Source organism: Gymnodraco acuticeps, unplaced genomic scaffold (genome assembly GCF_902827175.1).
Source record: "Gymnodraco acuticeps unplaced genomic scaffold, fGymAcu1.1, whole genome shotgun sequence".
Lineage (NCBI taxonomy): Eukaryota > Metazoa > Chordata > Actinopteri > Perciformes > Bathydraconidae > Gymnodraco > Gymnodraco acuticeps.
Genome location: NW_022990693.1, coordinates 1,564,890 through 1,592,354, shown reverse-complemented (window position 1 = coordinate 1,592,354; position 27,465 = coordinate 1,564,890). Strand labels below are relative to the sequence as shown.

Below are 27,465 nucleotides of genomic sequence, written 5' to 3'. Positions count from 1 at the left end.
CTGAGAGATGTCAGCTAGACAAGCAGAGATGCGTGCGACGACCTGGGTCTCTGAGCGGGGAAAGGACAGAATTAATTGGGTGTCGTCAGCGTAGCAGTGGTATGAAAAACCATGCGGGCTAATGACTGATCCGAGCGAGTTTGTGTACAAGGAGAAGAGGAGGGGACCAAGAACAGAGCCCTGAGGGACCCCTGTAATTAATTGACAAGGGTCGGACTCTGACCCTCTCCAAGTAACCCTGTAGGTGCGGTCTTTGAGGTATGAGGTGAGGAGGGAAAGTGCAGAGCCTGAAACTCCAAGTGCGAAGGAGAGTGCGAAGGAGGATCTGATGGTTCACCGTGTCGAATGCAGCAGACAGGTCCAAAAGGATGATGACAGAGGAGAGGGAGGCTGCTTTAGCAGTGTGCAGTTCCTCCGTGACAGCAATGAGAGCAGTTTCTGTGGAGTGACCTGCCTTGAAACCAGACTGGTGCGGATCCAGAAGGTTGTTCTGATGGAGATAGCAGGAGAGTTGTCTAAAGACAGCACGTTCAAGTGTTTTAGACAGGAACGGGAGGAGAGAGACAGGCCTGTAAATATTTCAAATAAACAAAGTCTTGGCTTTCAGAATATTAAACTTCTTTCGGGAAATTCGGATGATAAATACAACTTTGAAGCTTGTAACGGCATAATTACAAGCGGAGAACGGAGTAACTTAACGTCACAGCAGGCACAACAACAGCCGGTGTTTCTCGTGAGTGTTTTCCCCGGGAAACAAACACAATACACACAAACGCAAAATTACACAAACACACACACGTATACACACACACACATTCGCAAGCTTCCCCCAGACCAGTAATCCAAACGAAAATATCTTCCCTCCGTACTACTTTGATCATTTGCTAATAACCAATCAGATGGATGGATTCCAGAGAAGAGAAAAATTTGAAGGCCTTTTTCTCAAAATGATGACTCGGTGACAGACATTATATAATGTGATATATTTTGCTTAATATTTGGAGTACAACAACAATCCTGATATCATTAGAAAGCTAGGAATCTCCTCTTTCCAACAGTGTATACAACTCAAAATGTGTCTTCGGGTCAATGCGACTGATTTCGATGGAGCAGGTCACATATGAAAACGTGTTGACCTATAGTGTTGACAGAAGTAACACACGGCCATTGATCAAAGGTTGCCTTTATGGAACGAGAGGGGGTCCACAAGGGGGGGGGGGGGGGGGGGGGGGGGGGGGGGGGGGTCGCAGTGATTTTATCTTGGCCAAGTGTGTGGCTGTGAGGCAGTGGCGCCTCCAGAGATTGTTCATAGGGGTGGTCAAATGGGGCCACTGAAAATGTTGGGGTGGCCCACCAAAACCAATAATGTAATTGTTGTAAAAGTATAGACTAGATGAAAACAATGGCAAAGAGAATCACCTAGTGATATACTTTGGTTTTTTATTTTACATGTTCTGATACTATTCATCTGAAGTGAATATAATACGGATAGTTAACATTTTACTTCAAACAACATTTAAAAGAACCTTGTTTGTGTTATGTATACATGTGTTGGTGATTTATTGTTTTGTTTTTAATATATGCTAGTTGTTCTTTCCTTTTAAAAAGACAAAATACAGCTTAATTAAAATAAGTTCCTTTATTGTAAGGCACAAAATGTTCAGCATTCTCAACACATACAATACACAACAGCAACACAACATGTTCTTCAGTTATATGTCTCTAGGTTATAAATTGTTTTAGACTGAACAAAGCTGTTTGTGTCACACTGGGATCAAAGATGATTGACATGACTTTATTAAATCAAGTTTTAAAACATGACTATTTTATTTCAACAGGACCCAAAAACACAAGGGGTATAAAATGGTAAATACATACTGTGATTGAACACAAAAACACCATCTATTATTGACCTTTATAGCAAATTCAAAACATTATAAATGATACAAAACACCACCTTTTAGTATTAGACAGAAAATAGGTGACGAGACATATTTCTATTTTTTTAGATGAGGCCACTGTGGTGAGAGTAATACATATAGCTTGTATTCCATTTGTTTTGAAAATGTATATTTATACTTTATAAACAAACTGGTTACCCTTTTTTTAAATTAGCATACAGAACATTATGAAAACAAACTTGACTAATGGTCGGCTCATAACCTCAGAACACAGAAGAGGAAAAACTGCATAGATTCTCGTTTCATTTTGAAGGAGCTGCAGACCTAAAGTGTGTAGAAGACTTAAATGATTACAAAGGTCACAATCACATTAATAAAACTGTACTTAGGTTTTAGTTTCACTTTTACAAAACAGAGTTCCAAATGTACTTTCTAGCATGTAAGGCCATCTCCTCACTAGCCCTATGCTGCTGCTCCCCTGCCAGCTCTGTCTCTCTCACTCATCTTCTTCTTCAAATAAGAAGAGATAAGATAAGATAAGACTTTTATTAATCCCTCGTGGGGAAATTGTTTCTCTGCATTTAACACTGCTCCTAGTGTTAGTAGCAGTGTGCTGCCATTTTGAACGGCGCCCGGGGAGCAGTGTGGGGAACGGTGCCTTGCTCAGGGACACCTCGGTAGCACTTGGTCTTGCCGGGACTTGAACTGGTGACCTTCCAGTTGCCAAGCCAAGTCCCTATCGACTTCGCCACCACCGCCCGCCAGATGTCTGTTGACTTTCTCTTCATTTTCTGCAAATTGACATTACACACAGCAGTGATTAATAGTAGCCTACGCATTACACCAGCCCAGCATACCGACATGGCAAGCTAAACTAACGCTAACTAGGATAGCTGCCAAAGTGTGTTTACAGATGAATTATACCTGAAGTCAATCCAGCTTTTACTGAGCCCCGAGCCTGTTTTCCAGGTCTTCCAGCGTTTTTCTCGTTTTAATGCCATTGAACACACATTTTGATCAGCATAACAGCTAAAGGTTAGCATATCTCCGTTTTTTGCTACCTAAAGCTAACACACTAAAGCCTAAAGTGTTGTGGGGCTTAACAGGCAACGAACAAATATGACTTACCTTCTAGAAGTCTGGTGGATTTTTGTCAACTCCAGTCCAGTCAGTAGAAAGTAACGTTTTGCTGTAACCTGCTGCTGTCTGTGCGAGTATCAGAGTGGTGCGCGCGAGTATCAGAGTGGTGTGCAGAGTATCAGAGTGTTACCATGGTAGCAGAGGGAGAGGGAGGGGCTGCAGTATGAGCGTTGGAAGCTCAAATCAAGCGACTCGCTGGCTGTGTATTTGTTGTTAAATATCAGATAAACTACTACCATACGTGACTGGCGAGGCGGTGTGTGTGGTGGGGGGGCCAACAAATATATCAGGGTGGCCATGGCCCCCCCTACTGGCACCACTGCTGTGAGGATTGGATCCGCGGTCACAGCCATTGATTGTGAGCCCAGCGGCCAAGTCCAGCTGATCTCTAGAAGATACCGACCAATGATCTGCTCCACTCGTCTCTGCTGTCCAGCCTATCCATGTGATTGCTATTGAGCTGACCATGCCCTTCATGGAGAGGTGTGAATACTCTTCTTTGTTCCAGATCACAGCATTGCACCAAAGTGTAGACTACGCATGTTCTTCTTTTTCTTCTGGTGTCAATGACCTTGATGCCATTGTTCTCTCTTTGAATCCAAACTATAAATATGGATCTAGACTTGTATTAAATGACCATCAGGGACCAACAGTTAGTTGTATTCCCTTTTGTATTTAATCAAATTGTTTGTCTGTATCTAAACGGAGAAGGATTTTGCATCTTTTTTGTAATCATTTATCCTTCTATTTCAAGCTGAAACAGAAATGCTTGTTGCAACATGACTCAGGAGGAGACTCGTCTAAAGCAGCTGCTTTGAATTATAATGGACACATTGATTGATGTTCCACACAAGGCAACTCAAAGACCTCTATAAAAAACAATTGAATCCCCCAGTCAGAGCTGGTTGATGTGGCCAGGGAAAGGGAAGTTTGGGATCCTCTGCTGGAACTGCTCCCCCGCAACCTGACTCCAGAGAAGAGGTTGAAAATGGACGGATGGATGGATAGATGAAAGCCGAATTTGTAGATGTCTAATTGTGTGGTTTTAACATTGCCGATTGAATCTGACCGCCGATTTTTAATAGCTGTTCTTTGGCTCCTAAAACCAATTACTGTACCTCAGTTTTATCTTTAATTTAAAAAAGGTTCCGTCATATCTGACCATTGATTTGTTCAATGAACTTACTGATGGCTTGTATTGGACCTTATTCCCCCAGGTGAAATAGTAATGTAAATATAAGTGTCATCTACTTAGCTAAACTAAAGTCTTGATATTTTTTTAATGTGAGCACCTTTAAGTATAGCATCTTGGTATACTTTAGGGCGCGGCTTCTTTGTGATTGGCAGGTCGCTACCAAGGTGTTTTCTTCGTTTCTGTTTTACAACTTTAACCCTTTCACACTGTTTTCCATTCATGAAAGTTAATTGTGACCATTTTGTCTGGCCATTGTACTCAACCAGTGTCCCTTCTGGCTCCCAAGTACAAATACAACGCAAATTGCAAAAATGCCAAACTAAACGAAAAACTATGGTCCAACCAATGGTACCAAGTCTGTTTTTCTTGCCAGCTGAAATTCTAAAAATGTTTTTGTAAAACATCTTATCCTTTAGCTCTATAGATCTTACAGACCTTATCAGCTACAGTGGATTCTAACTTTATCAGTCTGCTATTTGTTCCTGGGCAGAGAGTACACAGCCTTTTTGTCAGGAGTTGTTAGCTGCTGGACTCAGGGTTGATGAGAGCAGTGAGAACCATACAAAACAGGACTTTAAACTCCTTTCACGTTCCATTCAGTCATCCTGTCTAACCTTGAACCTGTTAACCCAATCACCTTATCTCTACTGTCATCCATCCATCCTCCACCCGACATGCTAGGATCTCAGAATCTGGCCCTGCTGAATATACATGGCTACAATTGCAGTGAGTGTGGCATTTAACGTTACAGTGTCAGTATGCCCAAGAGTTGCTGGCACAATTGGAGCAGGATCAGAGCTACTGTAGGTCAGCAAACATTATGAGTTTTCCTGCATCGGTAAATTACATCTGACAATGTGCCTGACACAGATACAGAGAGAACAGGTGGGAGATTAAGACAGGTGTAAAATAAAAGACAGCAAACAACCTGGGTTTTAAAAGAATAAAAGATAGTAAATAATAATGTATGTTATCTTTGCTGTTCAGCTGCTGATATTCTCTTACTTTAGGTTGTATTTGTCATGGCTTCAAATTCACTTATTCTAAAAGCAAGTGAGCTGTCGGTCCACCCTATTTTTTATAAAAACCTAAGAAAAACACTAAGAGCGGGCTTATAACAACTCTCCACTCAAAGATCAAAATGAGAAAATAAAGGTAATTTTGAATGTGTTGCTATCCGCAGAGTTTTCATGTTGTGTCTGATACAGGAGCTGGCACTTTGATCTTTTTCATATCCACAATGATAGAGGAAGTCAGAGCTCATTATTTATTTATTTTTGTCTTTGTGGTCAATTTCACTGTATGATTTGAAGCTTGCTGGGCTTGGATTTAAACAACAAAGACACACACAATATTCATACTTCCCTTTAAGCCCAAACATAGCATGTTATAACAAAAGTAAACTGCAGGAAAACTTTGGCAACCCTTAAGGTATCAATGATGTCTTTGCTAGGTTTATTCTAGGGAAGGTTCACGGTCTACTTTTCCCTCAACACCCAGTGTAGCCAGTTAGCCTCTCACTCCAAACCATATACTGTATCAAGTTCAATCACAGTGATGTCACCTATGTGTTTGTGGACTACGGCTCAGAATCCTTGAGTTAGACGGTTTGGTCTTCGCCATTTTGTTTTTTTAATGCTGAACAAGATATCGATAGGTGACCATAATGTCACAATTATTTTCCATGAACTGAAAATACATTGTGAAAGACTTTAAATTGTATAGCCAAAACACAGACAGCACCCAAATTGTAAACAACATGGCTGTCAGGTAAGTGAAGCAGGGTGGACCAAAGCAAGACAAGGGAGCACTTATTATTCAAATCTTATTATTCAAGGCAAAAGAACACAACTTACCAATCACAACAAACAAGAATCCAACAAAGACTAAACAGAAAGAACATGACTTAAATACGAGCAGAACTAATGAGGGGATAACGTGCAGGTGTACAGGAGCTAATGAGGAACAGGTGGAACTAATAAGGCCAGGACAGACAGTCAAAACAGGCGTCAAAACAAACATGAGACATGCACACACTGCCTTATCGCATATTTCACTCTAAATGGGATCATTATACAAACAACCATCAACCCAATACGAAAGTGTTTAATTAGGCAATAAATCAAGTGAGAAGTAAGGTCATTTTCTCCCTGGCTTTTATACAATCTGATATCTTTTTGCAACCTGTAGTTTCCCCCCTTGTTGTGGAGAGAATCCTCATTTAAGTCACTCTCTTATTGGGGCTTCTCTTTTTAAGACCTGAATGTGCAGCATGTTTCAAACCATTGAACCAGTGAGGTTGTGTTTATGTTGAACGTAACTTTCCCACAGCATAACATGGGAACATTGAGCCCAAACTTTAAGGTCCTATATCCACAAAGCACCTTTTCTTGAGCACCAGCGTATTTTTTCAATGGATTCCAATGAGAACAGAATGCATGCTGTTGCAAGTGGCCGCCGCGAGTAAAAGTGTTTCAAAGCGTGTTTTTTTCACAGCAAAGACCAAAAAGCTCATTTGTTTGTGCAGATCTGTCTGGCAGACCCTGAATTAGGCTGCCGGTGATGTTGTGACTTTATCTCTGTATGTGGATCGTCCTCCTCACTCAGCTGTCAGACTGAGCGGTGAAGCTCACAGAGTGACAAAGGGAGAGAGTAAGAATCCTCCAGTTGGTGTTCATGATGAAAACAACCATTTCAAACAAATAAATAGTAGCACAAACATATAATAAATCCAAGGGGGCCAAACTCATCAGTCATACAACAGTGTGATAAGATATTGTTGTAATCAAGATAAACAACAAGTGTTTTTGTGATGAAAACCTTGGAGGAGGCTCTGCCCAGCACCCTGCCTGTCCCTTTCTGTCAAAAATAGACCCTATGTGAACACAGAGCCTTAGGTGACAAATCTGTAAACAAAGAAAAGTGACTCTTCAGTTATGAAGGCTGGATATTCCTCTGCAGTTCACAGAAGAACAGATTATAGTTGGGATGAGTGCCGTTTGGTTTGTTATCACCTTTGTGATATGCAGGATGGTCTCAGCTGGACGCTGCACTAGGTCAGAAACCAGAGGAGACTGTGAAGTCCACCGTAGACGGACCACTTTTGGTCAAAATGTCCTCTCCATTAAAGGCAGCTCTTTGTGGAATAGCCTCCCTACTGAGATACGGGATTGTCCCACTCTCAGTAGCTTCAAAGGTCAACTCAAAGAATGGTTGAGAAACAAACAGACGTCTAAACGCACTTTAATACGGGGTTATCTCCTCCTGCACTTTATGCATCTCTTGTATCTTCTCTTGCACTTTATATGTCGTTGCTGCTATATTGTATTACCATGTCATAAATACTTGTGTGCTGCTCATGCTCTTTCTGCATATCATGTATTTATTTTTTTGCTATGTTTATAAATGTCATGTTCTTATATGTTGTATGTGAGGGACTACGGATGGAAATGAGCTCAAAACTAACATCCGGCATTTTTACACTTGAAGCATTATTTGTCTTAAAGGTGGGGTATGTCATTTATTTCAGAAACACTTGTTATATTCCATGGAATGCTCTTAACATCCCGATAGCAATGATTATATTAAATGCTTTGACAATAAATACATAAGAAAAAGTCATCTCTGGAAGCCGTAGCGCTGTAAAAAGCACGACCAATCATCTGAGCCGGCCCGGCTAAAGTAACTGGATGGCCTACCTGCCTGTCTGCCTTCCATCTGTGCACAAACTTATCTCGTGCCCTCGTTGGTCATGTGCGCGTTCGTGTGTGTTGGAGGAGGGGCTCTGTAAGGAAGTGGCAGATTTGTTCCGGTTGTGTATTTTCAAATTCTAGCGCACTCGAGCTGGTTTCTCCAACATGACCTACCCCACCTTTAAGTCTTCATTAATGTGCATTGTCTCTATTCAAATAAACGATTCAATGAAATGAAACTGTAAGAAGGTTCATTTACATAGAAAGGTAGATGCAAATATCAGCAGTAAATAATCTGTTTTCATATGTGTGTGTCAGGTGATGGACAGGTGGATTTCGAGGAGTTTATGACGATCCTTGGACCCAAACTGCTGTCGTCTGAAACGAGAGATGGCTTCCTGGGCAGCACAATAGATAGCATCTTCTGGCAGGTAAAACTTTATCTTCTTCAACACATCTGTTCTGTTCTCTGCTGAATCGTGGTTTGAGCTGGATGTCAAGACACGGGTGCTGTATGTCTCAGTTAAAAATACATTTACTTCAAAGGAGAGCAGGAACCACTGATGAATAGTCCTGCCAGTTCTCAACCATTCTTGTTTTTTTTCCTCGAAACCAAGGGCTAACAACTATTTTGGTTTTGTGTGTGGTTCAGAGTAATGGTTGTTGGTCTGCTGCACTTAAGAAGTTCATAAGCTTCGCTCATGTATGACTGTTTCCGAATGATCCCAGAGAAATAAAAAAGTACCATTGGGACTCAAATTGAATACATATTTGGTTAAATGTTAAGATGTTCAAATTGCATACTACATTATTATACACATTTTGATGATCCTGAATGTGACATTGTAATCTGAGGAGAAATGTCTACTTAAATCCAGGAGAAAGGCTTGTTTACAGAAATGATATTACAATTGGGAATGCATGCACAGCAGAGGGAAGGAAATCATGTTGCCATTGTCCCCTCTTATAATTTCTCCATGCCTTCCTCCTCGTCCTCTCTCCTTCCCTGACCTGTGATCCAAAAGTCAATCTGAGCACTCTATTTTGAAGGATTTCTTTATTCCTAAAATAAATCTAGAGAAGAGAGGAAGCTTCTGGAGACGCTATTAGTGAGGATGCACTGGTGGATCCTTTGCACAAGTCTTCCAGCACCTGTGACATACAACAGAGCAGGAAACAATGCTGGAAATAACAAACCACCTTATGCCAGGATGTCAATTCAATTAAAATGATATATTAAGTCATTATGTTCATTTGAAAGTGATCATAACAAATGTGGTTATAAAATATTGAGACGGCTCTTGTAGCTGTGACACACGTCATATTTTATTTACATTACTTTAAAATGAGAGCTCCTGACCATTTTGTTAAATGCATGTTGCCTCACCCCCTTGATTCCTCTGTCCTTGTGCCTATTAGAGGCAGAAGGGACTGAGATGTGATGAAAGGAGGCTTGGTAAGAAATCATGGTCGTTGTGATGCCCCTGACGACGCTGAAGTTGGCTTCCGATTCAGAGCATCCGATTCGGCAGTTAAGGGGAAAGTTAAGGGGCATTTAATTTACAGCGCTGAGCGAACAATCCTCCGTGTTTGAACCTCTTAAATCGCTGCATAGCCGATTTATCTGGACTGGATTATCCCAGAGAGTCTAAAGATTCTTTAACACAGTTTGAGATTTGTGAAACCTTAATTCTATTTGTGAAAATACAAACAAGGGAGATTTCAGTGCTTTTTTCGCATCTTGACCACATTAGACCAGGGTTGCGTTCCAATAGTCCATTTAGCTTAGGAACCTTCCTAACCAAGTGAAATGACCCGGAAGTCCCTCACTGGCAGCCATGATAAGTGCCGTTCCAATTCTCCAAATGAAAGGAAAGGAGGTTTCAAACTTCCTTTATAACCTCCTTTAGCTTAGGAACCACTGGACCTCCCTTGATGAAAGGAGAGGAGAAAAGGCTGCCCCACAATGCATTGCAGCCGCAGCATTTGCCATCACAACAGTCGGCCGTTCACGGAAACAACCGATTATGACCGAGAAATGATATCATGAAAGTTACGGTGCTTATTAAGCATTTTAAAACGTATGTGGTAAGTTGCCAAAGTGCTTTTTTCTGAACGTTCATCAGTATTATAATCAAAAAGAGAAATATGAACGTTAGTTTTTACTGAAATGATCAAATAAAGTCAACATCTCACAGTCTTTACTGAGCTGTGTGGGGTTTGTTCAACTTTTAAAAGATGTTTGAATGGTGATATACACAGCGATAGATGTTAAGGACTAACGTTTATAATAAATACATTTGTATTTATTTTAAGATCTTTTCATACAATCATACGTATTGGGATCATTTGTATTAATGTGGACCGGAGGGAGAGGGTGACGAGCATAAGTTTCACTTTCCTTTTTTATTTCAATTCCAACTTTGGTCATGAAGAATATGTTTCTCTGTTGTCCACGTTCATAAAGCATAAAGCAACAGCATCAGAGCACGGTGCAGAGTCTCTAGATGAGTTTACAGTAGTCCCTCGTTCTTATTAAACATCCATGTTGTAGTCCGCTGTATAGAAAACTGTAGTTTCCATAGTTTCCCCACAGCAGCAGCAGACGCACATTCATGACGTCCGCTGGGGCATCATAAACACGTCGGATAGTGAAAGTGCATTCGGATTCTCTAAAGTACCGCGGTCTCTTCTTCTAAATCCTTTTGAATTCTCCTATCCACTATCCCTTAACCCCGTGACGTTTCACTCAGAGGTCAAGGAATAGGAGATAGGGTTAGAATTTAGGAGCTGATTTTTGGATTATCGGAACGCAACCCAGGTCCTGATCTAAAACCACTAGACCTAGACTCATCAAATCTGGACTGAATTATCCCAGAGAGGCTAAAGATTCTTTATAACACAGTTACAGATTTGTGAAACCTTTATTCTATTTGTGAAAATACAAGAAGGCATAAAGGCTTGCCCAGCTGGGAGGTTCACTCTCTGATTCTGATCCTGGCCGGCTGCAGCAACCTCAGCCTTCCACCTGTGTTTGTATTTTCACAAATAGAATAAAGGTTTCACAAATCTCAAACTGTGTTATAAATAGTCTTTAGACCCTCTGGGATAATCCAGTCCAGATTTGATGAGTGTAGGTCTAGCGATTTAAGAGGTTTTAAGAGGTTCAAACACGGAGGATTGTTCGCTCAGCGCTGTAAATTAAATGTCCCTTAACTTTCCCCTTAACTGCCGAATCGGATGCTCTGAATCGGAAGCCAACTTCAGTGTCGTATGCCCCTGTGGGTTCATCTGGAGAGGGTGTGGCTGTGCTGCATCCAGCCGCCTTGATTGCAGTAACTCAGGGCACTTGGGTCTGGTGCCCTGCAGATATTTAAAGCCTCTCTGCTCCTCTCTGTTCTCCCTCTGCTTTCTCATTCAGGCACCCGGTTCTGTTGAGTATGCTATTAGTTATTTCAGTTGCTTCACTTTGTGCACCTCAACACCCTCACACATACATGTCCATGCAACCCTAACCCTGCATGTACACTACTGATACCACTGACGTCCACACCTCATACTTCACTTGTTTTGCACTGAATTCATTTGGTTAATTTGATTTACTTGCTTGAATACACATATTTTGTTAACCGTTGATATGGTGTGTCTCCTCTTTGTTGTGGCCTTTTGAGCCAGGTCATAACAGTCCTACAAAGTGAGAAATTGGAAAAGCCTTTTATTATAGACTTTACAAGTATGTATAGCTAGTAGTAGTATTAACACTTGCACAGACTACACAGAGCTGGATCTGCACGCAGAGAGATTACCAGTGTGTCCTTTAATTTACAGAACGGGTTAAAAATGCAGAAGCCTTTTCTCACAAAATCCTAATGATTTGAGTTGACATCAGAAACCCATCTGCAGGAATCAACATAATGGTTATCTAATTTCAATACATTTTGAGTAAGTAATGAATTCATTAACATTTGTATTTTTGTTGAGGAGCAAATATTCTCATTTGTTTTTATTTTGAAAAATACTGAAGAAGACATTATATTTCAAGCCTAAGAGTACTTCACTCTTCTGAATGAATGTCATCTAAAAGTCTTGTTTCTAAGAAATACATTAATTGTTTTAAAGTTTCCATTTCTCCCACTGTTTCTTTACATCTTTAAATGGCAGAGCTAGTCAAAAGCCTAATATAGAGCTGATTGATGTTCTCCAACATGCTGGTAATATATGACCCTGCCAGAACTGCCTTTGGAAAAGAAGGCTTTCGACAATCTGTAGAGAATTGGTCAATGTCAGTACTGGGGGTAAAAAACGGACTTTAAGTGAGTGAGACAGAGAGTGATAAATGTGTGTGACAACAGAACGACTGAGAGAGATGAAGAAAGACAAATGGAGCAGGTGTAAGGGACAGACATTTGGCTCTGATGGTAACGCTTGGCAGGCCCTCCTCTCCGTGTTATCATCGACTTGACCCCAGCTTCTTCTTGGGGGGGGGGGGCCTTATGGTTCACACCTCCAGGACATAAGTCTCCGGAGGTGTGAGTGCAGGGTGGGCTGCCAGCCCCATTTGGCTTCCGCAGTGCCCTTGGCCCATGCAGAAAGGCAGTGAGACGTTTCTTTTACCCTTCCAGGTCAATCTGGTGGTTGTGGGATGGCTGGCTTTGGTTTGTTACTTACTCACATTATCCGTCTGATAAATCATTGCTTAGCAGCTAGAATAATTAGCAACTGTCTCATCTGATTTGTTTTTAGAAGAATAAATGTACCAAATAAATGATTCATATGATTATTTCTCCACATGCCGCACAGATGATTAGTTGCTTGATGTATTACAGTTGAGTGCTTAGTTTGGTTTGTTTATGGATTGTGTGTGACTCAGTGGTGGAAAGTAACAAAGAACCTTTACCAAAGAACAATACTATTTTGACTTTGTTATGAATACTCCAGTATTTCCATGTTATGCTACTTTACTTCTACTCCACTATATTTAATAGTGAAATATCACGGTTTTTACACCACAACTATGTTAGCTGCACTCTCTGAGGTACGGATCATCTTAGACATGTCTCCCACCCGCTCCATGACACAAGTGTACCTTCAGTGAAAGACTCATTCTACCAAGATGCACCACAGAGTGCAACAGGAAGTCCTTCCTACCTGTGGCCATCAAACAGGAAGTCCCTCCTGCCTGCACACATTTAACTTTATGTTTTATTTGAATACATCTTATCTTTTACTGCACATTATTACTTATATTATATAAGCATTCTATTTTTTATTTCTATTTTATTTTATTCATCTTGTAATGGAAAAACTGCCACAAAAACATTTCCACTTGGGATTGTTACAGTATTTCTGATTCTGAAAATGTTACTTTTTACCTATAAAAAACACATGAAATGCTTATATGATATGATGCAGTACAAAAACAAATCTAAAATTAGCACCAAATTGACAACATTAAAATGCTCATGTATTGGCTATTGATAATTGAGCCTAATTGTAGGATAATTATAAAAACATAATATTGTGAAAAGTGCATTTCTGTATTTAGATGAATTATACTGTTGATAGCATACACTTAGCTGATATTAAGTACATACCTCTGCTCAGCCTCTTCTCACATCTTCATTTCCTGTCCTGCTAAAGTGTTTCTAGTCCCAATAAGTAAAGCATTTTGGCTTTACGCACTGTTAGGAGGATACCATGTAATTATCCTGTACCCTCAAAAACAACTCGCTTTTTGTGATAACATTTTAAAATCATCTGGCAGCAGGACAGAATGTTACATGCAGTGTAACTCTGTGACAATAGAAGAATATAAATGATGTTAGCATTGCATGTGTAGAAAGATAACACTAGCTGATGAAAAGTTGAGTAAACACCGAATAAAGCATCAAGCAGGATAGCTCAGTCTGCTGGCTCATTATGTCCCTCATCAACATTCAGAAACGACACTTCCTGTCACAATCAACAAATGTTACATGCTTGTATAATGTGCCTTTTTCTATCTGTCAACCAAAAATGTAATGTGAATCATATTATTCATATGTAAAATAGGCTTTTTGCAAATGCATACACAAACACATCAACAGCATGTTTACGAGAGAGTGTGTGATGATGTTCGTGACTGTCGGTAAAGGAAATGTCCTTCCTATATATATTGTCCTTCACCAAATCATCAGGCAGATAAAGGAACATTTTAAATGGATGCCAATGTTCTGTACTGTTTGTGCTGGATGTTTGAATAGGCAATGGTTTCCAAAACAACCAGAGGTGTGTACTACGATGCCAGATTAACGGGTTAGCAAGGTATGCTAACAGCCAGAGCTGTAATACCATGGTGGCTCGATGTAGTTTAGGCTGCAGCCAGGTTACATTCAGAGTTTTGGATTAAATCATCTGAAGAGCATTGTTTACGAACTAGTTCCTTTGAAAATCGTGTCACATGTTCATAATCGATAGTGCTGTACATCTCTGACAGTACAGATTCAAATACATTTAAAATAGCAACATAAATAAATAAGGGATTTCTGGGATGGTCATTCTATAGAATAGAATCATTGGGAGGGATGAACCCCTCTTTAATGGTCACACATGCAGAGCGCACAGCACACACAGTGACTTTTGTTCTCGGCATTTAACCCATCCTAGTACCAGGGGTCTAGTACTAGGAAAGCAAGGCCCCCAAGTATATTTAAACTTCCTTGAAGAGCTTTTCAATGTACGTGTATTTCATTTTTCGAGGTGTAAATGATGGAGGATTTCTCTCATTCACACAGTGATGAAAAACATTTGCGTATGTTTTGCAGGTATTTGATGACATATTTCTCGATGCATTCCTTGAGCATAACGTTTATCTGCCCCATCAGGTTTGTACTTAAAGAGCTGCAGAAGGCACCGTTTTTGAATTAGAAATAAACAGGAAGCACAGGTTGCATGGGATAAATTACATTTACCTAATTAAATAACTTGTGAATTTACATGAGATGTATTCCAGAGGTTGTGTTCACAGCTAGGAAGAAAGTGGAACTGCCTGATCAACAACTATGAACTCTACTGTAATTCTGAAATGGTTTTCATGTTTTTGATAGAGGAACAGTCAATATCAGCTTAGCATCCTCTTGAATCTGTATTGAGCTGCACTTCAGTACATTCATCCTCCACACTTCATATTGCTGTGCCTTTGAAGAATAAACCCAGTGAAGTCATCTGAGAATGACTCAGCTAAAGTGCTGTGTAGTTATTAGAAGATTCACAGTGAGCAGTAATTGTTGTTTTTCTTCATTTTCAGAGCTGTAATAACTTCAACATTTATCAAAGGGAGCTACACACCAAAGAAGTATTAACCAAATGCTTAAAGTGTCTTATGAAACACACAACTTCATGTTGTTGTATCTTTATGACTAATCTGCCTTCTTTACAGCTAAATCTGAGTCCGTTTGAATACCCAGCCTTTTCAATAAAACATGAATCATGACAAGCATACACCGACCACGCAACGCTGAAAGCATTTAGCTGGAGGGGTTCTGTGTAACCCTTATTACAATCTGCAGTTTTCAAAGTGTTCCACAGATTGCATTTTCCTTCATCTGGATTTTTATCAGATTTTGCGATTAAGTATTTATTCCCCCCAGCCGCTGCTGTCAGAGTTTGTCTCCGTCAGAGCGGAGCAGGATCCACTCGACAGGAGTTGTCTTCACCTCGATGAACCTCATGTTATGTTCCGGTTTGGTCTCTTTGAACCGTGAGAGCAGTTCACTTCCTGTCGTAGCTGAGAGATCTTTCTCATTCCACTAATGTCAGGCAGAGTGTCACATCCCCTCCAGCTGGAGTGATGGATCATGATTCAGCCGCTCACACGCTCACCGTCCTACTCACTGCTATCTGCTCTATCTGAACACTCTGTTAATGTATCTAATTATTCCATCTGGGTAATTATATGCTTGTAATTGAACAACTGCAAACATGTTATTCCCCTCTGTTTTAATCATCAGCCGCATGATTAGGACCTTCATACATACACTGCTAAATGACTTTGTTACATTTAATCACTAAGAACGAGATTTAGCTTTATTACGATTACATGAGGTCACTTCTGTCACCTCTTTGCTTTTTAGGATGACATTTACGCTGGATTGGTATTGTTAGGTAATTAAGCTAATTTTTATTTGTAAAAATACAAGTTATTTAACATGATTCAACATTGGAAATATTATGATATCAGAATGCCCTATCATTTTAGGAATCAATTAAGTCAAACTAGGCAAATAGTAACAGCTTGATCTTAATCTTTAGCTGGTGCCTTTATGGAGTGTATACATGTTTTGACTTCAGTATCCAGACGAAGAGTTGGTTAAATATGCAGACCATAGGGGAGCTTGGTATAATGGATGGTGACTAAAAGAGGACATAGTTTGCTGATGTTCGGATGTATATCAGTATGTAGTGTCTTTACTTTAAAGAGTCCTCTCCTCCTGATATTACATTGCATTTAGCTGACGCTTTTATCCAAAGCGACTTACAATAAGTGCATTTGACCAGGAAGACACAACCTTGAAGAAAACAGAATCATATAAGTACATCAGGTTTCATAGAGCCAAACATTTCAAGTGCTACTCAACTGGCTTTAGGTAAGCCAGTCCTTTATTAGTATATAAGTGCTTTGTTAATAATTCTATCGCTCGAGGTGGAGTCGAAAGAGATGAGTTTTAAGTCTGCGCCGGAAGGTGTGTAAGCTTTCTGCTGTCCTGATTTCAATGGGGAGCTCATTCCACCATTTTGGAGCCAGGATAGCAAACCCACGTGTTTTTGCTGATGGAAACTTGGGTCCCCCTCGCAGCGATGTTCGGGTGTATATCAGTATGTAGTGTCTTTACTTTAAAGAGTCCTCTCCTGCTGATGTTCAGGTGTATATCAGTATGTAGTGTCTCTACTTTAAAGAGTCCTCTCCTGATGATGTTCAGGTGTATATCAGTATGTAGTGTCTCTACTTTAAAGAGTCCTCTCTTGCTGATGTTCAGGTGTATATCAGTATGTAGTGTCTCTACTTTAAAGAGTCCTCTCCTGCTGATGTTCAGGTGTATATCAGTATGTAGTGTCTCTACTTTAAAGAGTCCTCTCCTGCTGATGTTCAGGTGTATATCAGTATGTAGTGTCTCTACTTTAAAGAGTCCTCTCCTGCTGATGTTCAGGTGTATATCAGTATGTAGTGTATCTACTTTAAAGAGTCCTCTCCTGCTGATGTTCAGGTGTATATCAGTATGTAGTGTCTCTACTTTAAAGAGTCCTCTCCTCCTGATATTCAGGTGTATATCAGTATGTAGTGTCTCTACTTTAAAGAGTACTCTCCTTCTGATGTTCAGGTGTATATCAGTATGTAGTGTCTCTACTTTAAAGAGTCCTCTCCTGCTGATGTTCAAGTGTATATCAGTATGTAGTGTCTCTACTTTAAAGAGTCCTCTGCTGCTGATGTTCAGGTGTATATCAGTATGTAGTGTCTCTACTTTAAAGAGTCCTCTCCTGCTGATGTTCAGGTGTATATCAGTATGTAGTGTCTCTACTTTAAAGAGTCCTCTCCTGCTGATGTTCAGGTGTATATCAGTATGTAGTGTCTCTACTTTAAAGAGTCCTCTCCTACTGATGTTCAGGTGTAAACTCCCTCTGGAGGAAACACAGCTAGGATTTGAGCCTCTGCAGACTATTTACATGCACACAAACCTTTATAACACTCACTCGCAATGTAGGGCCTCTTTAAAATGTGACTGCACTTGTATTTTCTTGTTTTGTTCATCTTCTGTTTTCTTTGGCCTTTTAACTAAACGTCCAGTGTTGAAATAAATCAGCTCCACTGTTCCAGGATCTTTATTTTGTTTCCAGTCAATGCTCCAAAAATAATTTCAGACACAGACGTCACTTTGTCACATGCGAGGACTTTCTACCTGTGAGTGGAATACACATTATGAAGATCAAGGCTCCTCTGAGCTTTGGATTCCAGGTCAGCGTAGCGTTGTACTAATGAATCCCTGAGCAGCATCGTGACTCCTCGTTAAAATGCTGAATTATTCCAAGTGACCTCAGTACAGTGAGTACAGTGCAGATCTAATGCTGGATGACATGCATATCATATAAGCACTGGTCTAATTTAGAACTTGTGAAAACTCTTAAGCTGTTACTTGTTGAAATTCATAACTCATATAAAACTGTTAACCTCTAATAAGAAACAGAGAATTCTTATAAGGAGAATTAAAAATAATACACAGGCCTACTTTAAAATAAATTAAACACAGCACGTGGGGAGTCCTCTGCACATTTGAAGGAAACAAAAATATTATTAAAATGGGCCCACTTTGAAATAAATAAAACATATAGCTGCACCCTAAAAAGAGTTAAAGGTAGGGTAGGTAAGAATGGAGAAACCAGCTCGAGTGCGCTAGAATTTGAAAGTACACAACCGGAAAAAATATGCCTCTTCCTTCAGACTTCCTTACAGAGCCCCTCCTCCAACACACACGAACGCGCACATGACCAATGAGGGCACGAGATAAGTTTGTGCACAGATGGAAGGCTGACAGGCAGGTAGGCCATCCAGTTACTTTAGCCGGGCCGGCTCAGATCGGTCGTGCTTTTTACAGCGCTACGGCTTCCAGAGATTAATTTTTGTATGTATTTATTGTCAAAGCATTTAATATATTCATTGCTATCGGGACGTTAAGAGCATTCCATGGAATATAACAAAAAGTGTTTTCTGAAATAAATGACATACCCCATTGAATTATGACTGAAGATCGTCAGCTGTCTTCCTCTCCCGTGTTGTTCCTCGATACGTAAAGGCTGCACCACCGTTGACAACTTCTCTCTACATATCAAACATACCGGTAAACCAGCATCGTTTGCTGTGAAAGTATATAACTATAGGTTACTTACGTAACCCCAGTTCTCAGAGTAACATGAAGTGAAATGTCTCACTATGGGATGCGCCTCATCGCGGAGCAAACAGAAGCATCAATCTCATTACGCCAATCCTGATTGGCTGGTGATATTGACGTCAGCGTCAGGGAATTCACCCCCTATAAGTAGCTTGCGCCACGACGCATGCGTAATTCAAAATAAGCACCTCTTCTCGCTTCACCATAGCAAGGAGGGCCGTCTGGTGAGACATCTCACTTCATGTTACTCTGAGAACTGGGGTTACGTAAGTAACCTATAGTTCTCATTCATAACACTCCGTTCGATGTCTCACTATGGGAAATTGTAGCTCCCGTATTGTCAGACGAGCTTATCTCGAAAATCACCAAACCAACCAGAACCTAACAGGTAGAGCTCTGACTCAACCAGGTGCCCAGCACTGCTTGAGTCACACTGGGAGCAGAACGTCCAGCCTGTTAAGAGGCGGACAAAAGTGAGCGGCGAGGACCAGCTCGCCGCTGCACCAATGTCTTGGATGGGAGACATCCTGGACAGAGCCCAGGATGCAGCCAGACCCTGAGTCGAAAGAGCTCGCGGACCCGAGGGTGCCTGCGAACTCTGACTCGTATGGGCCCTAAAGCAATTGCTTCCACAAACCAGTGGGAGAGCCGTTGCTTAGTAACAGGCTTGCCATTATAAGGGTTAGCCCAGGACACAAGGGGTTGGTCATTATGACGAAGCACCCTTGATCTGTCCCTGTACGTGCGTAAAGCACGGGCTGGACACGGCAAATCCGGCCGCTGTTCCCCGGAGGAATACAGTGGCGGGGAGGATGCCTTAATGTCAAATGTGGTACCTGAACCAACCGCCTTAAGATAAAGGCAGGGTTGGGCTTCAACCACACTCTGTTTGCCCTGGGGCGAACTGAGTGCATGAAGACTGTACAGATAGCGCATGAGTGCCACTGGCTCGCTTGGCAGCTGCCAGGGTCAGCTTCATGTCAGACTGTATTCAGATTGTACCACTCACGGGCCAGGCCCATAGAGCCAAGTGCTCTGGGTGTGGGTGAAAGATCGCCCCCCCCGCTTGGGACAGTATGTCCCTGCGTAGTGGGAGCTGCCATGGCTGCCCGCACAGCAGCTGATATATCTCCGCTAGCCAGTACATAGCTGGCCAGTGCGGAGCTATCAGGATAAGTGTGTGGCATTGCTCTCTCACTCTGGCCAGAGTTGAGGGTATCAGAGCCAGGGGTGGGAACGGGTACAGAAGGCCCGGGGGCCAATCGTGCGCGAGTGCATCCACGCCTAACGGTGCATTTAGATCGCGCATCGAAAAGAACAGCTGACACTGAGCGTTGTCTTTCGATGCGAACAGATCCACCGCGGCTCTGCCGTAACACACCCACAGCTGGCTCACAATCCTTGGATGTAGAGTCCAGTCTGCATAAAGTGGTATACCTCTGGACAGTAGATCTGCCCCGAGGTTCATCACTCCCGGTACGTGCGTCGCTCTCAGAGAGAGGACACGTCTACCGCTCCATAGGATCAGTTTGCGCGCCAGTGTGTGTAACTGGAGAGAACGCAAACCCCCTTGGCGGTTAATATACGATATTGTGGTCGTATTGTCTGTCCTCACAAGGACGTGATGTCCCCTGAGGAAAGGCAGAAAGCGTTTTAGGGTGAGAAACACCGCTAAAAGCTCCAGGTAATTTATGTGCGCCCGCTGGAGGTCTCTGCTCCAGAGACCCCTCACCGGGCGACCTTCATAAATACCTCCCCAACCTGTCAGACATACGTCCGTGGTGACCACTTTCCGTGAAAGGACAGCACCCATAGGCACACCTCGTACTAGAAAAGTCGGGTGCAGCCAGTGGCGCAGTGCCATTACGCATTTCACAGTAACCATCACTCTTTAGTTTTAGGGCGGCCACCCAGCGCTGAAACTCCCTCATGTGTAAGCGTCCCAGTCGTACGACCAGGATGGCTGACGCCATGAGCCCCAGCAATCGCAGGCATGATCTGAAGAGAACATGTTTGCGCAGCTGGAAAAGAGCGAGACAAGCTCTGAAAGCTTTCACTCTTTCCGCTGACAAGCGAGCTGAAAAGGGCACCGAGTTCAGGTGTAAACCCAGGAAGAGTATAGTCTGCGCTGGGCACAACATGCTCTTCTCTGTGTTTATTATGAAACCCAGGTTGAGCAGGTGCTTTACGAGGACATTTGTTTGCGTAACAGCCTCCTGCTCCGACTGTGCGAGAAGCAGCCAGTCGTCCAGGTAGGTCGCCAGGCGAATACCCTGTTGTCTTAACGGGGTTATCGCGGCTTCCGTACATCGTACAAACACCCTTGGACTGAGAGACAGACCGAAGGGGAGTACTCTGTATTCATAACAGATCCCCTGAAATGCGAATCTCAGATATTTCCTGTGTGGGTAATATACTGGGATGTGAAAATACGCATCTTTCAGGTCGACTGATGTAAACCAGTCGTCTTGTCGCACGAGCCACAGCAGAGATGTGTGAGTAGGGCTGGGCGATTTTTTCGGTTTTAACGATTAATTTGCATTTTTACTTTCCTACGGTTTGTGAAATGGCTGAACCGAAAAATCGCGATTTAAAAACATTTCTAGACTCCGCAGATTTGTTTTGCTTTAAGGGACTCCGTAGTAGTTTACCCTCTCACTTTCCAGAACGCGCACAAAACTCAGCCACATTGCCTGTGACTACCCGATCTGCAGCTCTGTGTACACATATATCACTTAAATTATTCAATACATCCTTTGTACTGAAGTATTCAAGAGTAAATAAAGTAAATAAAGTTTAATATAAATGATTTGCTGTGGCCAATTGTTTTCATTGCATTTACAGACCCGTGTAAATCTCTGATACCACCCAATGAATGCATTGACTTGCTTGTAGAACCACGCTACACAAAACGGATAGCAACACCTATACAAACTATTTTTTTTAAAAAGGGGCTACTGTATCGACCTATATAAAGTATATCGATATTTTTTTTTTCTTCAAAATACCAAAAATATCTTGCATTTTAGCCATGCCTCATTTCGCTCCATTTGCTTTTTCCAGCGCTGTTTTTGCAGGGGGCTGATTCTGTGAGCTGCAGCTGACCACGCCCCCCTGCAGGAGAGGGGAGCGTGCTCTGAGATCAGCTGCTGGGCGGTCTGTAGAGGGGGAGGAAAAGAGATCTCCGTCCTCCGTGTTTTATTCTTATAGAAGTAAGAAGAGAAGTAATGGGGCAGAAACCCTCCTTTTTACGCAGCGGTCCAGACATAGACATCAAACGGCGACACATATTCAGTTGGCAGTTACTTTGGCATTAGGGCAGGGATATCTAGATACTTCCCAAGGTCTGACATCATGAAGTGTGCTACTTTTAAAGCAAGCAACAATGTTTTCAAATCTGTAATCAGAAAGCTTCTCAAAAACACTATCGAAGCAGTTCCTGCCGTTGCTACGTTAGTTCAAACAGTAACAACGGACTACTTTTCTTAGCGGATGCTTGTCAATTTAAATCAATACATAAAACTATTTTTTAAGTCAATAAAATCATTTTCTAAATCCATAAAAGCATTTCAATTAATATTGGGAGTCATGTCGTTACTTTGTTGAGAATGTGGCCATGTGTAATAAGCAGTGTTGGAACTAACGCGTTACAAAGTACTTAAGTACAGTACTTGAGTAAATGTACTTAGATACTTCCTGTGTCACATGCGGAGACGGGCTGTGGGCGTGTTTGTGTTGTTTACTAACAAGACTATCATGGCGGCGGCGGAGCTCAAGTCTAGTTTCTCCACCTGGAGATATTCTCACTATTTCACTTTTGTCGAGCACAAAGAAAAGAAAGTTTCTGTTAAATGTAAGTTGTGTCTTGGCGGGTCAAAGAGCCTATCTACTGCCCAAACCAGTCATTCAAATCTCTTAAAACATCTGCAAAAACAACATGCTGGGACGAAGCTAGTAGCTAAGACCACAGAGACTCGGCCGACGCCACTCCACCTCCACCTAAGCAACAGCGGCTGGATTTTAACCAAGGGACTGCTAGCCAGGGAAAAGTCGATAAAGCCATTGCACGGTATGTTGTGGAACACATGCAGGCTATTGCTACAGTGGAGTCACCCGCTTTCAGGGAGCTAGTTAGCATGATACCATGTCTGGGCGGCACACGGCATATGGGACGGAACACTTTTTCCAACTACCTGGAGAAAGAATATACAAAAATGGAAAGCCAGCTAATATCGATGCAATCCAGATTGCATATAATGCATGTCAAGTTGATCAACAGATTGTATTATTCTCCAATGCAATAACAGTACTGAAATGAAGGCTATCCTTATAGCCTTCATTTCAGTACTGTTATTGCATTGGAGAATAATAAATGGGAGACCTTTGTTTAAGTAACGAAAACGTTACATTTCACAGTAACGCATTACTTTTTGGTGTAAGTAACTAGTAAAGTAACTGAGTTACTTTTGCAATGAAGTAACTAGTAATGGTAACTAGTTACTGGTTTTCAGTAACTAGCACAACACTGGTAATAAGCGGGATGATGTGCACATTGCATAATGTGCCTTTATGCCGATCTAGATCCCTCCGCAAAAAAAAACAAGAAAACGGCTCGTTCGCGGGCGAGAGCCGGCTCCCGTCGTTCACTTAAAAGAGCCTTGGTCTGGTTTGTTTAGAAAAAAACAGAAAAAAACAGTCGCGATTTTATTTTTAGGCCAAATCGCCCAGCCCTATGTGTGAGTGAGCATTCTGACCTTATATCTTTTTAGATATTTGTTCAGAGCCCTCAAATCAAGTATTGGCCGAATTCCGTTCCCTCCCCGTTTGGGAACGAGGAAGTACTTGGAATAGAAGCCGCCCTGACTCTGCTCGGCGGGTACAATAGATATAGCCCTCTTTTCTAGGAGTGAGAGAATCTCTCTCTCCAGAATATGGGCTGACTCTCCTCGGGCCTGAGAATGCAGAATGCCCGAGAAGCGAGGGGGGGTGACGGTGACTTGGAGTCTGTAGCTCCGTGTAACTGTCTTGAGAAACCCAAGCAGATGTCGTGAGCATCTCCCGCTGTATGCTCCTTAGAGCCAGCTGAGATGTCACGTCTCTTCCCCTCTGAGTCTCTATTTGTTGTGTTATGGGGCCTTCCAGTGTCTGAGCACTGTGGTGCCCCATTTCGACAATCCCCACCGACACAGCGCATGCGTGTAGCGGTGGTGCCCTTACGGCTCCAGCCGGCACTGCGCATGCGCGTGACGGTGGTGCCTTCACAACCCCAGCCGGCACTGCGCATGCGCGTGACGGTGGTGCCTTTACAGCTCCAGCCGGCACTGCGCATGTGCGTGGCGGTGGTGCCTTCACGACCCCAGCCGGCACTGCGCATGCGCGTGACGGTGGTGCCTTTACAGCCCCAGCCGACACTGCGCATGCGCGTGACGGTGGTGCCTTTACAGCCCCAGCTGGCACTGCGCATGCGCGTGACGGTGGTGCCTTCACAGACCCGTCAATTGTCCGCCCTTTGAGAGAGGCCGTAGCTGCTCTCAGAAGGGGAACAGTTGACGGACTGATTGTTTTTATTGTTTTTCTTTTCATTTTTTTGAGCTGCGCACTTGGCTCGAAGCCTGGATGCGTCAGCGGAAAATGTTTTATGACAGAAAAATCAATAAGTGTTTATGCGGACTTGAGGATGGTGTTGAGGCATCTCTCGGGGCGGCGGGAACACATTTAGAGCTGGGGAACCGTAGACTTCCAGCTCTGTCACAGAGGGGAGAAGGAGGGGCTGTCACGCCGCTCGCTTCTTCTTCCTCGACTGCTGGCCGAAATTCTGGGTTGGCTGCGCCTGGGCTGCAGCCGGAACCGGAGATTTTCTAGGCCAGCTCGCCCTCGTCCCCTGCCTGGGCTGGGGACTCGGGGCGGACTGCGACCTCTGCGTTTTTGGTATTTTGAACCGAGCAGGGTTCGGGGCAGCTTGGACGAAGGGCTGCCGCTGCGAAAGGCAGCGGCTGGGCCCTTCGAGGGAGGCAGAGGTGGAGGGCCTCGTCCTCCTTCTTTTTCGACTCGCATCTCCTCTGCATGGAGGCAAGAGCTGAGCCGAAAATCCCCTCGGGAACGATGGGCATGTCAAGCACATCCTCCTTTTCCCGGTCTGGGAGGTTGGTGAGGTTGAGCCATCTAGCTCTTTCCTGCACCACCATGATCCCCATTGTTTTGCCCGTGGCCTGGACGGCGCAGCGTTGGACACGGAGACAAATGTCTGTGGCCACGGCCAACTCGTCCAGAACGGCCGGTCCAGGATTACTCGACATATCCTCACAGAGCTCCGCTTGGTATGCGGTTAGCAGTGAGGAAACGTTCAGAGCCCTAGCGGACAACGCTGCGGCTCTGTAGGACCGTTCAGTCATGGTCGACTGGAAACGGTCCACCTTCGCTGGCAGCGTGGGGTTCCTGCTTGGTGACGGGCCCATCCTCGGTAGGAGGTGGGCTGCCACCAGCAGTTCTATCGGCGGTATGCGGAGCAGGCCGAGCCTCTCCATACCGTCGCAGTCTAGGGAGGAGGCACCCTGGATTGGGGCCTTGTTGCTAAAGGGTCGGTCCCTCCACGAGACCGACACCTCATCCAACATCTCCGGGAAGACCGGGAGGAGTTGCCTCCTTGTCCTCGTTGCTTGGGGAGAATGTTTCCCCTCGTAACGGGAACTGGCGGTCTCCTTGGCCATTTCGGGCCACGGGATGTCTAGCCTAGACGCAGCGCGCTGACACGCGGCCTGCAGGTCCATGCTCAGACAGGGCGAAGCTGGTGTGCTATCGCCCGGGAGAGCAGCCATCGCTCCCGGCTTTGCCGTTTGAGCCGATGACATGAAGATATCTTCTTCTTGCTCATCCGAATCAGACAGGAGGAACTCAGAGGTGTCCTCTTCGTCCTCCATGTAGTCTAATTCCAGGACATCCTCCACGGGCGAGACCATGGTGAGGTCTCGCCGGGAGCTCCTGCCTGGTGAGGCGTGGGGCTCCGTTCCCGCGTCTCTTGCCGCCACCGGGTCCCGGCCTGACACGGCGTGGGATCCCGGTTCCGCAGCTGCCGCTGTTAGTGAGCCCCAGACCGACACAGTGAGGGGCTCAGTCTCTGCGGCGGACGCCCCCGTGTCTTGATTGCCAAACGGCGAATCAGTGGACATGAGGGAGTCCTGTTCCAACAAGCTAGCTTGGTGTGCTAGCCGTCGGTGGAGGCTCTTTCGGGTGAAACGGGCACAATGCCCGCACGAGCCGGGGTTGTCGATAGCCTCCTGGGCGTGTTCCAGCCCGAGGCAGGACGAGCAGACCTGGTGTGAGTCTGTGCCTGCTATCTTCAACCCGCAGCTGCATGACCGAGCCTCCGAGTCCCTGACTCCTCTGGTGTGAGGGGGAGAGGCGTCCATCTTGTTCGCCTCGTGGCGTGGAGAGGACTCGCTCGTAACAGGTACGTCGTTGAGAGAAAAAGTGTTACCAACCCGTCCTTAATCCGGAGAAAAAGGGACGGTGTGGGTCCTTTGTTCTCAAAGAATATTGACTGGTGTGTCAATATACTTCCAATCCTTTTCTCCTCCGTGAGTGAGAAAAAGAAAAGCGTCCTCGCTACCGTGGTGTCGGTAGTAAGGGGAAGCTAGCTAGCAACAGGTGCGTAGCTAGCTTGAGAAAAATCAAAACCTTACCTTACTTTCCGGGGAAAGAAACGGCGAGGTCGATTTTAATACTAACTGGCGTTAGTATTACCGTCTTCTTGCGAAGCAGAAGGAGTAGCCGGCGAGCGCCCATCGACCGAAATGGTTATATTTGGGTTCAGTCTTTGGACCGTTAAGCTTGTCCGGCTACTATAGCAACACACTCTCACTCCCTAAGCGTCCAGGAGCGACGTTTGGTCAGTGTCCGTGGTGTCCAGTTGTGACGCTCCTAGGCTCCTTCAGCGTCATAAAGGGACGCAAATAGCTTTCAACTGATTGCAATGTATTCCCATCTGCGGCGGGATTTGACGCTCATGGAAGCACGGCATTCGTTTGTGTCGGCTGCCCTTAAAGGCAATGTGAGCGTCCATTCCCATTGGATAACGGAGAATTGTACACCCGGATGTAAGTATTCCTCTTACTGTCGACTGATTTTACAGTGATGTGTGCACTACTCATCGACTAAAAAACACCAGATTATCCTTGTTAATTACACAACATTTATTGGTTTAAATTGTGTGCAATGCTTTTGTATTTTTCCCCTTCGATTCGGAGAAACAAATATTTTTTCTGAGTAAAGGATGGCAGAAGACACTACACTACCCAGAATCCCCAGCTATCGTTTGGACTACACCATGTGCTCTGTTTGACAAACCACGTTTTTTTTCACCATTCATTCCAATGGCTGGCGTCTATGTCACGTGATCTTCAAATTTCTCCCTGCAGAAAAAGAAAACATGGCCGAACTTCGTTTTATTCTCGGTGGAAAATGCCTATTTTAAAGTTAGTTTGGCCATTAAAATGCGTTTTGATGTCATTTGATGCGAGAAATATGAGTTGTTATTTCAGATTATGTGTGCAGTGGATGTACATGATCTTTAGTTTTCTAGTTATTACGAAGATTACTTCAGGAAATCGCAACGTTTTAAT

General features: G+C 43.5%; 1 protein-coding gene across 1 annotated transcript in view; it reads left to right on the top strand.

Moving 5' to 3' along the window:
• LOC117555642 (calcium-binding protein 8) overlaps nt 1–27,465 on the top strand; it is a 205,643-nt gene that overhangs the window by 88,699 nt on the left and 89,479 nt on the right. Inside the window, exon 5 of the mRNA XM_034230579.1 lies at nt 8,247–8,359. Within this exon, the coding sequence (XP_034086470.1) occupies nt 8,247–8,359 (113 nt within the window). The remainder of the gene's footprint in view (nt 1–8,246; nt 8,360–27,465) is intronic.